Source organism: Pelophylax lessonae (assembly GCF_965119305.1).
Source record: "Pelophylax lessonae genome assembly, chromosome: 2".
NCBI classification, from domain to species: Eukaryota; Metazoa; Chordata; class Amphibia; order Anura; family Ranidae; genus Pelophylax; species Pelophylax lessonae.
In genome coordinates, this window is record NC_138769.1 from 733,324,645 (window position 1) to 733,342,109 (window position 17,465).

Consider the following 17,465-nt stretch of genomic DNA (forward strand, 5'->3'; position numbering starts at 1 on the left):
TTACTGTTACGCCAGTTCCATAGCTGCCTGTTATCTTATCCCAGTGCTGTCTGTTATCTTATCCCAGTGCAGTTTAGTGTGCTTTATGTAGCTGGGCTTCCCCCAGACTGCTTCCTGACCTGTGCAACTTTGCTTCTTCTCCCCTTCACTGTCAGTTCCCTCTTCAAATCCATGTATCAACTCCTTCTATTTACCCATCTACTAACTAAACCGGCAGGAGCACCAATGCGTGTGCACTGCGGTCCTAATGGACGGCATTATTGGTGTGCGCAGCATATTGCGTTAGTGTGTGCACCCCAGAGCACAAACACACATGTGTATATATCAGCAGAGCAGTAGACAGTGTCAGTATAGCAGAGACTGGTGTCAGTAGAGCAGAGACTGGTGTCAGTAAAGCAGTGGACATATTTTTTGCTTTTAATTATTTTTTAATTATTAATTTTTACTGTTTAATTATTTTAATTTTTTTTTTATAATTATTTTTAAGATCCCAATGGGGGGGGGGGGTGGCTTTGGTAAAATGTCAAGGGTCTAAACAGACCCCTGATGTCTCTCTTTTGAGACAGAGAAAGTGACCGGGGACAGAGATTCCACAAGGCCCTTTCTCTGCAGCCTCAGCTGCATGGGACGTTGAGTGAATGGGAAGTGCCCTGTGCTGAGTGGCTTCCTGCTCATTCACAAACTGAAGCATAGTAAACATAGTTTAATATGCTTCCATTAAGAATGAACCCAGGAGTGATCAGCACAGACCACTCACTGTGTTCATTCAGAAAAGGTGTTGGTCAGTAAATGAATTATTTACAGGCATCTACCCCTGCTCTCTTCCTGAAACTTCCACTGCAGCAGACGGTGGGGGGAGAAGAGGAGAGAAGAGGAGGGAAGGTAGAAGCACTGCAGGGGGGAGACAGGGGGGCGCCAGAAAGCAGGGGGAATCTGCATCGCACAGGGTGATTAGGGTGTGCCCAGGCACATCCAGCACACCCTGTGCGCATGCCTATGGACGGCATACCATCCATTAAGAGAGCTGTGCTTTGACCATGAGTCTCGCACGCACGCATGTGAGTTACATCATCGCAGTTTGGCCAAACGACTGCAGCCCAAGAACCCAGAGAGAAGACCAGATGGAATCTCGCTTAGTAGTGACAGCACACCATTGGAGAAATCAGTTTTTTCAGGTAAGTCTGCCATAATAATTTTTCACCAAAGACTGCTTCTTCTCAACAGGGTTGTTAAAAAAAAAATTGAAAAATATAATTAGGGGCTCATTCACACAGGTATGCTGGCTGTGTGAAGGAGGGGGGTTGGGTTGGAGCCACCTGACCTTCTATGGGTATGTAGTGCCTGTATGAACACAGCCGCAGGCCCTAATTTTACAGGTTATCCGGTGAGTGGTCCCCAAATGCACATTGTCTGTGTTCAGGCTGTACACCTGCATCCAGGGGAGGACTGGCCCAGGAGGCAGGGGGGCAATTGCCCCCCTGGGCTGCTCTGATGCCCCCTAAAAAAGCTGCACTGCTTCTGCCACAGACATGCCTAAAGGATTCCTGGTGAAGAGAAGTAAAAAGTCCCCGCCACTTACCTACTGAGTGAAGACAGGGAAAAAGTGCAGCTCCCCCCCCCCCCCCCAGCATGGATGGTGTAAACTGTTTCTGGGCAGAGGCCAGTTCCATGCCCCACTGGAGACTCTCCTCCCCCAGGCAGTCCTGACCGAGCTGTCCCAGCTCCCTCCAACTGCCTCTTGCTGGCCAGATGGGGAACCTTGATTCGATTAGTAGAGAGTACCTGGAGTGGAGCTTCAGCCTGGAATGGGGGTCAGGAGGAGGCCAGGAAGAGAGAGAGTGGAAGGGGGGGGGGGGGCCGAGTCGTTGCACCATGGGCCTCTGGTTTGTACTTGCCCCCTGGGCCAAAAGTTGCCCGTCAGCCCCTGCCTGCATCCCCACGCCTTTAAAATTGGGACCTTCAGCTTTGGCACAGATCCAGGGGACCACATAAATGAACTAACTGATTCACACTGTACAGACCACAGCTCCCATGTGCCTGAACCCCTAAGGGTCCTTTCACACGGGCTTTCTGATCTGATCGGATGCTCCATGCACCCCTATGCATAGCTCCCAACTGTCCCTGATTTTGAGGGACTGTCCCTGATTTGGAACAAATTCCCTCTGTCCCTCTTTCCTCCTCATTTGTCCCTCATTTGGTCTGATCCATATAGTTGCACTTATAAAATGCACTTTTTAGCTTTTAAAAAGTTTCCCAGTGCCTCTCATCCAATTTCTAAATTGCTGCATTTGTAAATTTCAAAAGCCAGTATAAAGGAATAGTAGTGGTAAAAAAAAAAAAAAAAAAAAAAAAAAAAGCACTTGTGGTTTTAACTGATCTTTTTTTATAATTCTCCTTTAAGGGGGCGTGGCAGGGGGTGTGTCCTATGGCGACATACTTTTTCTAATAGATGTCCCTCATTCTCATCTCAAAAATTTGGGAGGTATGCCCTATGGAGCAGCGGGTGTCAGCGGTGCCATGTCCGCTGACACCCGCTTCTATAAATCCGATCCTGCCCGTGAAGTCCAGATAGATGGAAACCCTATTTTCGGATCGGATCGGATAAAATTGGACAGGCGGTCCGTTTTCATCCGATCTCCCATAGAGGAGAGCGGGAATCTGACAGCTCTGTCTCTGCACTAGCGATCGACCGACATTGGTTTTTCTATACTGATAACGATATTTTGGCCAATGCATATCGGTATCGGCCGATATGCGCCGATATTTTTGTACATTTAAAAAATAAAAGATTTTTTAATTTTTTTTTTCTTGACAGGTACTCTTGTGGAGGGATCTGGGGGTCCAAACCCCTCCTCTGTACTTAAAAGCATTCAAAACGCCAAGTTTGGCTGTTTTGAATGTTGTCATTTTTTTAAATCTGTCGCCGAGTACCCGGAAGTGACATCATGACGTTGAGTTTTCGGGTCTTCGGCGGCCGTGCAGGCTGGTTGCCGGGTCTCCCGGTGGGATGGGAGACCCGGGCGAGCCGCTCAAGGAGGCGGGGGGGACGTCTCCTCCCGCTCTTTGTAATGACAGCCGAACGTTGGTTTACAAGACAGCCGAACGTTGGCTATGGACGCCGGTACCGAAGTGATGTCTCTAGCTGCAGGCATCACTCTGGTACAGCACTTTCCCGAAATATCGGCAATCTCAGGGGCCGATTCTGATATATCGGGGAAAGTGCATATCGGCCCTCGATATATAGGCTTTGCCGATAATCGGTCGATCCATACTCTGCACACAGAGCGGAGAGGTACCTGTCATCCGCCTTCTCAGCAGGGATCAGTGGAGTCCGCCAGGTGGAAAACCCATGTAAAAGGACCCTAAAGCCCCGTACACACGTACCGATCTCCGGCCGAACGATCGGCCGTCTTTTGTCCAGGGCTGTCATGTCTGTTGAAAACTGCAAAAAACTGCACACAAATTTTTTTTGGCCAACAACAGCTGACTGCAGAAGTGATGTCATGTGATGGTTAACTTTCCGTGTGTTTTTTCTTTTCTGAGCATGCCCAGTCTTGCAATTCTGCTGATTGTTGGCCAAATTCTGTACTGACTGGCGAACAATCGGCCGTTCTGGTGTCTGCCTACAAAAATTTTAAAGCATGCACATCAGATTCTATTCGGCCGAAAGTGCGCTGTCGGCTGTTGGATGCATCATACTAACAAGCCTACAATCGGCCGATCGGTCGTCGGCCGAATATTTACGGCCGACAATCGCTACGTGTGTACGGGGCATTAGACCTCATTCACACACAGAGATTTATTTATCAACTCAGTTTCATCTTTTAGATTTAGCATTAACTATGTGAGTTATGTTGGATTTGTGTCTGCTGATAATTATTTTATTGTATTCTTATTGAAATATGGCTTTATTATTTTCTTCGGGGGGGGGGGGGCTGTCATGTAGTCAGTATGGGGCCCCACGATTTCTATTAGTAGCCCTGCTGTTACACAATGTAACTTATAGCGTGCAAGAAAAAAAAAAAAAACACACATAGTGGTGAAAACTGCTAATTCAGGATTGAATAACACTAAAATGGCTCAACATTCTCTACATGAACTGGCAGGACCAGCAGGGCAGCATTCTTCCTGAACTCTGCCATGTATTAATGATATTCACTGCTAATAGGATGACAGCTTGGTATGGAGAAGTGCACACAGACCGCTCCGGTTTGCCTCGGGTCTGTGGGCTCCTCTGCATGAATTAGCAGTTTTTGTTGCATGTGTGTGTGTTTTTTTTTTTCCTCTTGCACGCTATATGTTACATATGAGGTTGTGTAACACTTCACCTGCTATGTACAGTGTGCAATCTTATTTATCCTCCATAGACAACTGCCTGTTGTAGCAAATCCTGTAATTGCCATTCACAGGTGTGAGCCCCAAAGCTCAAACACACGTGTGCGTATATATATATATATATATATATATATTCATATATATTCATATATATATATATATATATATATATATATATTCATATATATATATATATATATATATATATATATATATATATATATATATATATATGAATATATATATATATATGAATATATATATATATACGCACAGTATCTCACAAAAGTGAGCACACCCCTCACATCGAAGTAAGTTACTGGCTGGATCAACTTTCGAAAATATAGTAAAAAGCCTGAAAAAAATAAACCTAATGAGCCACCACATCTAGGTACAGACAGGATACAATGTATTACATTTTGTTTTTGTGTTTGGATACATTTTAGCACACACACATACAGTATCTTACAAAAGTGAAAGTCCCTCACATTTTTGTAAATATTTTATTCTATCTTTTCATGTGACAACACTGAAGAAATGACGCTTTGCTACAATGTAAAGTAGTGAGTGTACAGCTTGTATAAGAGCCGGTGTAACGTTAAAAAACCATACCCCGTGAAGAAACCATACCCCTCGTCACTTCCGGTCTGAAACAGCAGAGCAGCGCAGCAGAGCGCATGCTCAGAGCCCCGGAGACGTAATTGAAGAAGAAAGAAAATCACAAGTGCGCATGCTCGGAGGGTATGATATGTTAACGGCACTAATACTTGCGGCGGAAAAATTAAAACAGTTCTGCTGCAACATCAATCATCTCTTCTCCTCTCCCTGTCACTTCCCTGATCTCCCCTAATAAATATAAAAGCGGCGGCGGGTGTATAAAATGTAAGTGACGGCGATCTGTGCTCCGTGATCCGCTTTTATATTTATTAACCGAGATCAGGGAAGTGACAGGGGAAGGAGCGGACATGAGGCAAGATGCAGAGGAGCTGTTATAATGTAACCGCCGCAAGTTAAACTACCGTGAGAAATCCATACCCTCCGGAAGTGACGAGGGTATGGTTTTCTCACGGGTATGGTTTTTTCACGGAACACCGGTTCACATTAATCCGACTTGTCAGGTGACTTGGTCGCCTGACAAGTAGCTCCCAATGCTGTGCAATGGAACCATTCTAATCAGAGCGACTCAAGTCGCTCCGACTTATAAAAAGGTTCCTGCACTATTTTTTGGCAAAGTCGGAGCGACTTCCATTGACTTCTATGATGAGAAGTCGTTTGCAAGCCGCGCTGAAGTTGCGCTGCACGGGCGACTTCAAAGTGTGAACAGACTCTTACAGTGTAAATATTTTATTCTATCTTTTCATGTGACAACACTGAAGAAATGACACTTTGCTACAATGTAAAGTAGTGAGTGTACAGCTTGTATAACAGTGTAAATTTGCTGTCCCCTCAAAATAACTCAACACACAGCCATAAGTGTTGGTTCACACTATGGCGATCCGACTTCGGGGGCGACTAGTGAAGTCGCTGTGCACCGCGACTTCGGCGTGACTTGCACGGACTTCACATAATGGAAGTCAATGCAAGTCGCTCCTACTTCGGTCAAAAGTAGTGCAGGAACTATTTTCTAAGTCGGAGCGACTTGAGTCGCTCCTATTAGAACGGTTCCCATAGCACTGAATGGACCGCGACTTGTCAGGCAGCCAAGTCGCCTGACAAGTCGCGGTAGTGTGAACTGGGACTTAATGTCTGCTAACATATAGTTACATATTGTTACACAATGTAACTTATAGCGTGCAAGAAAAAAAACACACATAGTGGTGAAAAGTGCTAATTCAGGATTGAATAACACTAAATGGCTCAACATTCTCTACATGAACTGGCAGGACCAGCAGGGCAGCATTCTTCCTGAACTCTGCCATGTATTAATGATATTCACTGCTAATAGGATGACAGCTTGGTATGGAGAAGTGCACACAGACCGCTCGGGTTTGCCTCGGGTCCGTGGGATCCTCTACATGAATTAGCAGATTTTGTTGTATGTGTGTGTTTTTTTCCTTCTTGCACGCTATATGTTACATATGAGGTTGTGTAACACTTCACCTGCTATGTACAGTATGTAATCTTATTTATCCTCCATAGACAACTGCCTGTTGTAGCAAATCCTGTAACTGCCATTCACAGGTGTGAGCCCCAAAGCTCAAACACACACACATATATACTGTATATATATAAATATATATATATATATATATATATATATATATATATATATATATATATATATATACATACACAGTATCTCACAAAAGTGAGTACACCCCTCACATCAAAGTAAATTACTGGCTGGATCAACTTTCGAGAATAAAGTAAAAAGCCTGAAAAAAATAAATCTAATGCAGCCACCTCTCTTGGTACAGACAGGATACCGTGCATTACATTTCGTTTTTTTTTGTGTTTGGATACATTTTAGCACACACACACATACAGTATCGCACTTAAGTGAGTACACTCCTCACATTTTTGTAAATATTTTATTCTATCTTTTCATGTGACAACACTGAAGAAATGACGCTTTGCTACAATGTAAAGTAGTGAGTGTACAGCTTGTATAACAGTGTAAATTTGCTGTCTCCTCAGAATAACTCAACACACAGCCATTAATGTTTAAACCACTGGCAACAAAAGTGAGTACACCCCTAAGTGGAAATGTCCAAATTGGGCCCAATTAGGCATTTTCCCTCCCCGGTGTCATGTGACTTGTTAGTGTTACAAGGTCTCAGGTGTGAATGGGGAGCAGGTGTGTTAAATTTGGTGTTATCGCTCTCACTCTCTCTTACTGGTCACTGGAAGTTCAACATGGCACCTCATGGCAAAGAACGCTCTGAGGATCTGAAAAAAAAGAATTGTTGCTCTACATAAAGATGGCCTAGGCTATAAGAAGATTGCCAAGACCCTGAAACTGAGCTGCAGCACAGTGGCCAAGACCATACAGCAGTTTAACAGGACAGGTTCCACTCAGAACAGACCTTGCCATGGTCGACCAAGGAATTCGTGTGCAGGTGCTCAGCGTCATATCCAGAGGTTGTCTTTGGGAAATAGACGTATGAGTGCTGCCAGCATTGCTGCAGAGGTTGAAGGGGTGGGGGGTCAGCCTGTCAGTGCTCAGACCATACGCTGCACACTGCATCAAATTGGTCTGCATGGCTGTCGTCCCAGAAGGAAGCCTCTTCTAAAGATGATACACAAGAAAGCCAGCAAACAGCTTGCTGAAGACAAGCAGACTAAGGACATGGATTACTGGGTCCATGTCTTGTGGTCTGATGAGACCAAGATAGACTTATTTGGTTCAGATGGTGTCAAGCGCATGTGGTGGCAACCAGGTGAGGAGTACAAAGACAAGTGTGTGTTGCCTACAGTCAAGCATGGTGGTGGGAGTGTCATGGTCTGGGGCTGCATGAATGCTGCTGGCACTGGGGAGCTACAGTTCATTGAGGGAACCATGAATGCCAACATGTACTGTGACATACTGAAGCAGAGCATGATCCCCTCCCTTCAGAGACTGGGCCGCAGGGCAATATTCCAACATAATAACGACCAAACACACCTCCAGGACGACCACTGCCTTGCTAAAGAAGCTGAGGGTAAAGGTGATGGACTGGCCAAGCATGTCTCCAGACCTATACCCTATTGAGTATCTGTGGGGCATCCTCAAAAGGAAGTTGGAGGAGCGTAAGGTCTCTAACATCCACCAGCTCTGTAATTTCGTCATAAAGGAGTGGAAGAGGACTCCAGTGACAACCTGTGAAGCTCTGGTGAACTCCATGCCCAAGAGGGTTAAGGCAGTGCTGGAAAATAATGGTGGTCACACAGAATATTGACACGTTAGGCCCAATTTGGACATTTTAACTTAGGGGTGTACTCACTTTTGTTGCCAGCGGTTAAGACATTAATGGCTGTGTGTTGAGTTATTTTGAGGGGACAGCAAATTTACACTGTTATACAAGCTGTACACTCACTACTTTACATTGTAGCAAAGTGTCATTTCTTCAGCACTTGGAGAGTCTTGATGCCCAAGACAGTGGCGGAACTACCAGGGTCGCAACAGTTGCAATTGCGACTGGGCCCTAGAGTTCCAACACTGTGGGGGGGGGGGGGGCACACCCACACTGCCCAGCCCAGCTTGCCCTGCCCCATTCAGCTTTCCCTGCCCCACCCCACTGCTGTGGTGGGGGGAGTCCGGCACCGCTGCTGTTAGAGGTAATGATAGAAGTCGGCAGAACACTCTCTGCCATACCCACACAGTGGACCGCCCACCCATTCTCTCTGCAGCTCCCTCCATTGCTGCAGACAGTTTCCATGTTGGGACAGGAGGCAGAAACTGGAGGAGAAAGTCAGCTGACCAGCTGACGGCCAACAGCGTGACCCCATGTTGGAAGAAGCATCACTGGAGGCACGACTGACACTGAGAGCAAGTAAGTGCCAGTGCCACTGATCCCCCCCCACCACCACTGCCTCTGTCTGAAACCCCCCCCCCCCCACGACCACCACTGCCTTTGTCTGAACCCCCCGCCCCCCCCCCCCCACCACCACCATTGCTTCTGTCTGAACCCCCCCCCCCCCACCACCACCACTGGTGCATGTAAATTTGACTTCATGATAAATTAAATTTTAGTTGTAACTATCATGATATAAAATAATTGATGCAGGGGCTTTTTAGTGGGTGTGTTTTTTTTTTGGGGGGGTGAGGGGGGGGGGGCAACATGGACCCAGGCAGCACAATGTCTTGGGCCAGCCCTGGTATCAGAAGAGCAGTAGAAGGTGTCAGTAGGGCAGTGGATGGTGTCAGTAGGGCAGTGGGCGGTGTCAGTAGGGCAGTGGATGGTGTCAGTAGGAGACTGGATGGTGTCAGTAGAGCAGTGGATGGTGTCAGAAGGGCAGTGGATGGTGTCAGTAGGGCAGTGGGTGGTGTCAGTAGAGCAGTGGATGGTGTCAGTAGGGCAGTGGATGGTGTCAGTAGGGCAGTTTATGGTGTCAGTAGAGCAGTGGATGGTATCTGTAAGACAGTGGACAGTGTCAGTAGGGCAGTGGATGGTGTCAGAAGGGCAGTGGATGGTGTCAGTAGAGCAGTGGATGGTGTCAGTAGGGCAGTGGATGGTGTCAGTAGGGCAGTGGATGGTGTCAGTAGGGCAGTGGGTGGTGTCAGTAGAGCAGTGGATGGTATCAGTAGGGCAGTGGATGGTGTCAGTAGGGCAGTTTATGGTGTCAGTAGGGCAGTGGGCGGTGTCAGTAGGGCAGTGGATGGTGTCAGTAGGAGACTGGATGGTGTCAGTAGAGCAGTGGATGGTGTCAGAAGGGCAGTGGATGGTGTCAGTAGGGCAGTGGGTGGTGTCAGTAGAGCAGTGGATGGTGTCAGTAGGGCAGTGGATGGTGTCAGTAGGGCAGTTTATGGTGTCAGTAGAGCAGTGGATGGTATCTGTAAGACAGTGGACAGTGTCAGTAGGGCAGTGGATGGTGTCAGTAGGGCAGTGGTCGGTGTCAGTAGAGCAGTGGATGGTGTCAGTAGGGCAGTTTATGGTGTCAGTAGGGCAGTGGGTGGTGTCAGTAGAGCAGTGGATGGTATCAGTAGGGCAGTGGATGGTGTCAGTAGGGCAGTTTATGGTGTCAGTAGAGCAGTGGATGGTGTCAGTAGGGCAGTGGATGGTGTCAGTAGGGCAGTGGATGGTGTCAGGAGGTCAGTGGATGGTGTCAGTAGGGCAGTTTATGGTGTCAGTAGAGCAGTGGATGGTGTCTGTAAGACAGTGGACAGTGTCAGTAGGGCAGTGGATGGTGTCAGTAGGGCAGTGGATGGTGTCAGTAGGTCAGTGGATGGTGTCAGGAGGTCAGTGATGGTGTCAGCAGAGTAGAGATTGGTGTCAGTAGGACAGTGGACAGTGTCAGTAGTTTTTTATTTCTTTATTATTTTTATTTTTTTATATTTTTAAAATGTATTCTTTTTTTTAATTATTTTTTTACAATATGTGTTTGTGCATTTTTTTAGGAGCCCTATTGGGGGGCTTTAGTGAAATATCAGGGGGCTAAACAGACCCTTGATGTCTCACTTTTGAGATGGTGAAAATGGACTTTGGACAGTGATTCCTCAGCTCTTTTCTGAACAGAAAGCTCTGTATAGTGTTTGTGTTCATTCACAAACAGAAGCATAGTAAACACAGTTTACTATGCTTCAATTAAGAATGAACACAATTTTGCAGTCCTTTACATACACATCAGTCCTGACTTCAAGAAGCTTGCAGCTTAAGGTGCCTATCTTACATGTCTACATACATACTAGGGCCAATCTGGACAGCAGCCAAAAAAGGTACCAGGTGGTTTCCCATCTCAGACAGTTGTCACCAGACAAGGTGTCTACATTGTTCTGGTGACAACTCTAAACTGCGGGATTTCCCATTACTTTCTGGGAACCATTGGCGGCAGTGATCACCAAAAGAAAAAGACAGGATCCCCCCTCCCCAGAGAGAACATAGACAGAAATAGGAACCTGACAGAGGGTCCAACCCTTCCGTAATCTATACAGAAGTAAAACAACGTTTGGGCTATAAATACACTTTAAAAGGGAACTACATTTTTTATTTTATTATTTATTTATTTATTTATAGTTTTATAAGTTTTTAAGATGATGTTACAGTTTATGTCTTTGTTTTTTTACTACTTACAGTAAATACAATCTTTGTTTTTCAAATAATCCCTTTATAAACGACACAGGATTCCCAGAGCACTATGGGTTAGCTAACGAGATGGGCCAAGAGTAGGCACCTTGCTTTTGATTGAATTGTCGAATACAATAATATTTGCCTTATTAGAAAAAATACCATTTATACAATGTTTTTTTTTTGAGCTCCCGACAATAATAAATAAAGAAAATAAGAAGAAACTCAATGAACATTCCTATTAATGCCCATATCCAGGCAAATGTAACCATCCACTGCTCTACTGACACCATCCACTGCTTGACTGACACCATACTCTGCCCTACTAACACCATCCACTGCCCTACTGACACCGTCCACTGCCCTACTGACAACATCCACTACCCTACTAACACCGTCAACTGCCCTACTGACACCGTCAACTGCCCTACTTACAACATGTGCTATTATATTGTTCTACTTACAACATCCGCTGCTCTACTGTCAACATCCACTACCCTACTGACACCATCCACTGCCCTACTGACACTATCTACTGCCCTATTGACAACATCCACTGCCCTACTGACACCGCCCAGTTTCCTACCGACACCTTCCACTGCCCTACTGACACCATCCACTGCACTACTGACACCGTCAACTGCCATACTGACACTGTTTACTTCCCTACTGACACCATCCACTGCCCTACTGATAACATCCACTTCCCTACTGACACCATCCACTGCTTGACTGACACCATTCTCTGCTCTTCTGACACCATCCACTGCCCTACTGACACCATCCACTACCCTACTAACACCGTCAACTGCTCTACTGACAACATCCACTGCCCTACTGACAACATCCACTGCCCTAATGATACCGTCTACTGCCCTACTGACACCATACACTGCCCTACTGACAAAGTCAACTGCCCTACTTACACCATCCACTGCTCTACTGACAACATCCACTGCCCTACTGACACTGTCTACTGCCATACTGACACCATACACTGCCCTATTGACAACATCCACTGCCCTACTGACACTGCCCAGTGTCCTACTGACAACATGCACTGCACTACTGACACAGTCAACTGCAATACTGACACTGTTTACTGCCCTACTGACACTATCCACTGCCCTACTGACAACATCCACTGCCCTACTACCACCGCCCAGTCTCCTACTGACACCATCCACTGCCCTACTGACACCATCCACTGCTCTACTGACACCGTCAGCTGCCATACTGACACTGTCTACTTCCCTACTGACAACATCCACTTCCCTACTGACACCGCCCAGTGTCCGACTGACACCGTCCACTGCTTGACTGACTGACACCCAGAGGCGGCTCTAGGCTTTGTGAGGCCTTAGGCAGAATTTAGACATGAGGCCCCACTCACCCCCTTCGCAGAGGTTAAGGAAGAACCCCAAGGCCGAGCATCTTATTACTGCTGCTTGTGTGGGTGGGATGAGTACTGTGGAAACCACATGGGATGAATAGGAGAGGGATGGGACTGGGAACCATGGGGTAGGGGAGAAAGAGGAGGGGGTAAAAAGGGGGGGAGTGGGTAAATGATGAGGGATGGGTAGAGGAGAACTGGAGTGAAACTGAGGGATCCTGGTCTGTATAGTAATAAAAAAAAAGAAGGATTTGTGCTTGCATGAGGGGGAAAGACAGAAAGACAGACTGGGGGACAGATGGACAGACAGGGGGACAGATGGACAGACTGGGGGACAGATGGACAGACTGGGGGACAGATGGACAGACTGGCTGGGGGACAGATGGACAGACTGGCTGGGGGACAGATGGACAGACTGGGGGACAGATGGACAGACTGGCAGGGGGACAGATGGACAGACTGGGGGACAGATGGACAGACAGGGGGACAGATGGACAGACAGGGGGACAGATGGACAGACAGGGGGACAGATGGACAGACAGGGGGACAGATTGGGGGACAGATGGACAGACTGGGGGACAGATGGGCAGACTGGGGGACAGATGGGCAGACTGGGGGACAGATGGGCAGACTGGGGGACAGATGGGTAGACTGGGGGACAGATGGGCAGACTGGGGGACAGATGGGTAGACTGGGGTACAGATGGGTAGACTGGGGGACAGATGGGCAGACTGGGGGACAGATGGGCAGACTGGGGGACAGATGGGTAGACTGGGGGACAGATGGGCAGACAGGGGGACAGATGGGCAGACAGGGGGACAGATGGGCAGACAGGGGGACAGATGGACAGACTGGCTGGGGGACAGATGGACAGACTGGCTGGGGGACAGATGGACAGACTGGCTGGGGGACAGATGGACAGACTGGGGGACAGATGGACAGACTGGCAGGGGGACAGATGGACAGACTGGGGGACAGATGGACAGACAGGGGGACAGATGGACAGACAGGGGGACAGATTGGGGGACAGATGGACAGACTGGGGGACAGATGGACAGACTGGGGGACAGATGGGCAGACTGGGGGACAGATGGGTAGACTGGGGGACAGATGGGCAGACTGGGGGACAGATGGGTAGACTGGGGTACAGATGGGTAGACTGGGGGACAGATGGGCAGACTGGGGGACAGATGGGCAGACTGGGGGACAGATGGGTAGACTGGGGGACAGATGGGCAGACAGGGGGACAGATGGGCAGACAGGGGGACAGATGGGCAGACAGGGGGACAGACAGAAAAGAAAGAAAGGAATGGAAAGAGATGGAGGAAGGGTGTCCCTTAGTTCAGAGTACTCACTGGAAGGGATGGATGGATGGAGGGATCAGGACTCAGGCACCATCTTTCCTCTTCTTGTTCCTGGTCTGCAAATTCTTCCCGCCCATACCTCATCTTCTGAGATGAAAACAGTCGGGGAGTGTGGGCGGGGCAAGCACAGGTGGAGAGGTCGGGAGGAGGAGCAGAAGCAGCTCTTTCTCCTCCCCCGTCTGTGGTCTGTGAGGGAGAAGTGTCAGCGCTGCGGCTCCAGTATTTGGCTGTGATCAGGAGATGTCAGTGAGCTCCCATTCCGCGGTGAGCTGCTCCTGATCACAGCCCCGAATCGTAGCAGATTCTCCTGCTTACAGACTGGCCGGGACTTGGAGTCGGGATTGTACTGATGGCAGGGAGATCCCTGCTGCCAGCCTCAGAGTCGGCTCTGTAACTCGGCATATTAGGCGGCCGCGAGGCCCCTGTGACTGCGAGGCCTTCGGCGACCGCCTAATTTGCCTAATTAGAGAGCCGCCTCTGCTGACACCGTCCACTGCCCTACTGACACCGTCCACTGCCCTACTGACACCGTCCACTGCCCTACTGACACCGTCCACTGCCCTACTGACACCATCCACTGCTCTACTGACACCATCCACTGCTCTACCCCTGTTCTACTGACACCATCCACTGCTCTACTGACACCATCCACTGCCCTACTAACACCATCTGCATAGCACAGAGAAGAAGCAGCCATTGCAGCCTGGCGACCCAATTATTTTTTTTTAATAACATTTTATTGTTTGAGGTGGAGATAAACCAATTAATGAATAATACTGATTTACGACAATTAAACTCCAGAAAAAGTTAAATAAACACAACACCAAAAATGGCAAGTGAGCAGCTGAGAGATATTCAGGGAGAGGAATTGAACCTTCTCATGGAAAAACCATCAATAAGTAAAATAAACTTTGTGATAAAATAAACAATAGATGTCGTGAGGACGCTTTGTGCGCACTGGCGGTATTACCTTGATGTTATTGAGCGGATTACGGCTGGATGCGGTATTCATGGGTTGGGGATCGGCATTATTGTTTTGTCCGCCTGCGGTCATCTTTCCCTTTGTATTTGTGTCCTGCAGAGAAACAGAAAGTCAGGTTATAACAGAATCGGGAAAGACAAATCAGCAGGAATATTTTGATTTTGGGTGGATGCCAGCAGGATGAATCACAAGAACAATTCCATTTCCATATAATTATATATAAAAACATCAGAGGAAAAAAAAGTTTAATAAATGAGGAAATTCTTGCCATGCTGGAAATATTTTAAAAATGGTTATAAATGTTTGTGTATTCTCTGCGGAAAACAAAAAAGATACAATGTATCATAGTTGAATATACAGAATATATTACTGGACATTCTACATCTCCCATAAGGGTTTATTTTCTGATGTTCATGTATAAATACTTTATATATTTAAAAAAAAAAAAATATATATAAATATATACAGTGCATCCAAAAAGTATTCACAGCGCTTCACTTTTTCCACATTTTGTTGTTGTAACGGAACCGCGACAGACAATCTGCTTGTGTGCTTCCGTCAAAATACCGCTTTCTTCAGTCTAGAACATAGATATCAGATATTCTAGCCGCCCCCATACAAAACTAGCCGAGAATAGCTTGTAGAAGATCTGGAACATTTATTGAACAAACTTACATCGAATATATACCCGACTAGGTCAGGTGCCTGATTACATCATATGCAGATGAAATTGTGTACAGGAATATAATTAACATATCTAAGGAATAACCAACACAAACAATATTCTACTTTCGCAACTGATAGATGACAGTGATTTAATTAACTTGAGCTAATTGACTAGCAGACATGCCGTCATCGAGCTCATGAAGTACAATACACATTTCTATAAGTGTAAACACATCCCCACAGTAGACAATAGGTGAGTTAATCAGCACAATCAACAATGTGTGGTAGACAGGTGGTTGAGCTGATGATATTAGCATCTGCCATGAGTCTGACTGTGCAGAGCAGTCCCCTATTGGCAATAGGCAGCTAGGCCTTTAACATGGATTCTAGACCTAGAGTCCCAGAGTCTTGGGTGTGTCTTGGGGTGTTGTGGACTTGAATCCAAAGTAGCATTACTCCAGCATACACCCCACAAAGAGCAGTGTTCCCTCACAAGCCAGTAGGCAAGAGGCTAGCCTGCAGCTTCCTCCAAAAGCCCCTGTCCTGAGTGAGTTAGTCACAGTTATCTTAAAGCCTTTTACTCCAAAATTGATTAAATTCATTATTTTCTTCAAAATTCTACAAACAATCCCCCAAAATTACAACTTGAAAGAAGTTTGTTTGAAATCTTTGAAAATTTATTAAAAGAAACAAAATAAAAAAACAAAAAAAATCCCATGTACATAAGTATTCACGGCCTTTGCCATGACGCTCAAAATTGAGCTCAAGTGCATCCTGTTTCCACTTATCATCCTTGAGATGTTTCTACAATTTGATTGGAGTCCACCTGTAGTAAATTTAGTTGATTGGACATGATTTGGAAAGGCACACGTCTGTCTATATAAGGTCCCACAGTTAACAACGTATGCCAGAGCACAAACCAAGCCATGAAGTCCAAAGAATTGTCTGTAGACCTCTGAGGCAGGATTGTATGGAGGCTCAGATCTGGGGAAGGGTATAGAAACATTTCTGCAGCATTGAAGGTCCCAATGAGCACAGTGGCCTCCATCATCTGAAAATGGAAGAAGGTTAGAAAAACCTGGACTCTTCCTAGAGCAGGCCGTCTGGTCAAACGTAAAGATCGGGGGAGAAGGGCCTTAGTCAGGGAGGTGACCAAGAACTCGGTGGTCACTCTGACAGAGCTCCAGCATTTCTCTGTGGAGAGAGGAGAACCTTCCAGAAGAACAACCATCTCTTCAGCACTCTACCAATCAGGCCTGTATGGTAGAGTGGCCAGACTTAAGCCACTTCTCAGTAAAAGGCACATGACAGCCCACCTGGAGATTGCCAAAAGACACCTGAAGAACTCTCAGACCATGAGAAGCGAAATTCTCTGGTCTGATGAAACAAAGATTGAACTCTATGGCCTGAATAGCAAGTGTCATGTCTGGAGGAAATCAGGCACCGCCCATCACCTGGCCAATACCATCCCGCAGGAACTGGGAGACTAGTCAGGATCAAGGGAAATATGAATGCAGCAATGTACAGAAACATCCTTGATAAAAAGCTGCTCCAGAGTGCTTTGGACCTCAGTCTGGGCGAGGGTTCATCTTCCAACAGGACAACCACTCTAAGCACACAGCCAAGATAACAAAGGAGTGGCTACAGGACAACTCAGTGAATGTCCATGAGTGACCCAGCCAGAGCCCAGACTTGAACCCGATTGAACATCTCTTGAGAGATCTGAAAATGTCTGTGAACCGACGCTCCCCATCCAACCTAATGGAGCTTCAGATGTCCTGCAAAGAAGAATGGGAGAAACTGCCCAAAAATAGGTGTGCCGCATCATACTAAATTTTTTGGTGAAAAAAACCTTTGACTATAGAGAGACTCCGTCCCCAGATTGCAAGTAAAAGCACAAAGTCAAGAATTTGGCAATTTTTTAGCAAAATACACAGCTGTGCCCAATATGAGGGGTACCCCCCATCCCCGTGCTGAGTTCCTGGGTCTGTACACCTGCTGTGCCCATAATGAGGGGTTCC

General features: G+C 46.8%; 1 protein-coding gene across 1 annotated transcript in view; it reads right to left on the reverse strand.

The window, feature by feature from the left end:
• The window catches only part of LOC309547573 (solute carrier organic anion transporter family member 2B1-like), a gene marked incomplete at both ends in the record, with an annotated part of 123,255 nt that overhangs the window by 95,096 nt on the left and 10,694 nt on the right, over window positions 1–17,465 (reverse strand). The window contains 1 exon segment of the mRNA XM_082247444.1: window positions 14,767–14,871. Within this exon segment, the coding sequence (XP_082103570.1) occupies window positions 14,767–14,871 (105 nt within the window).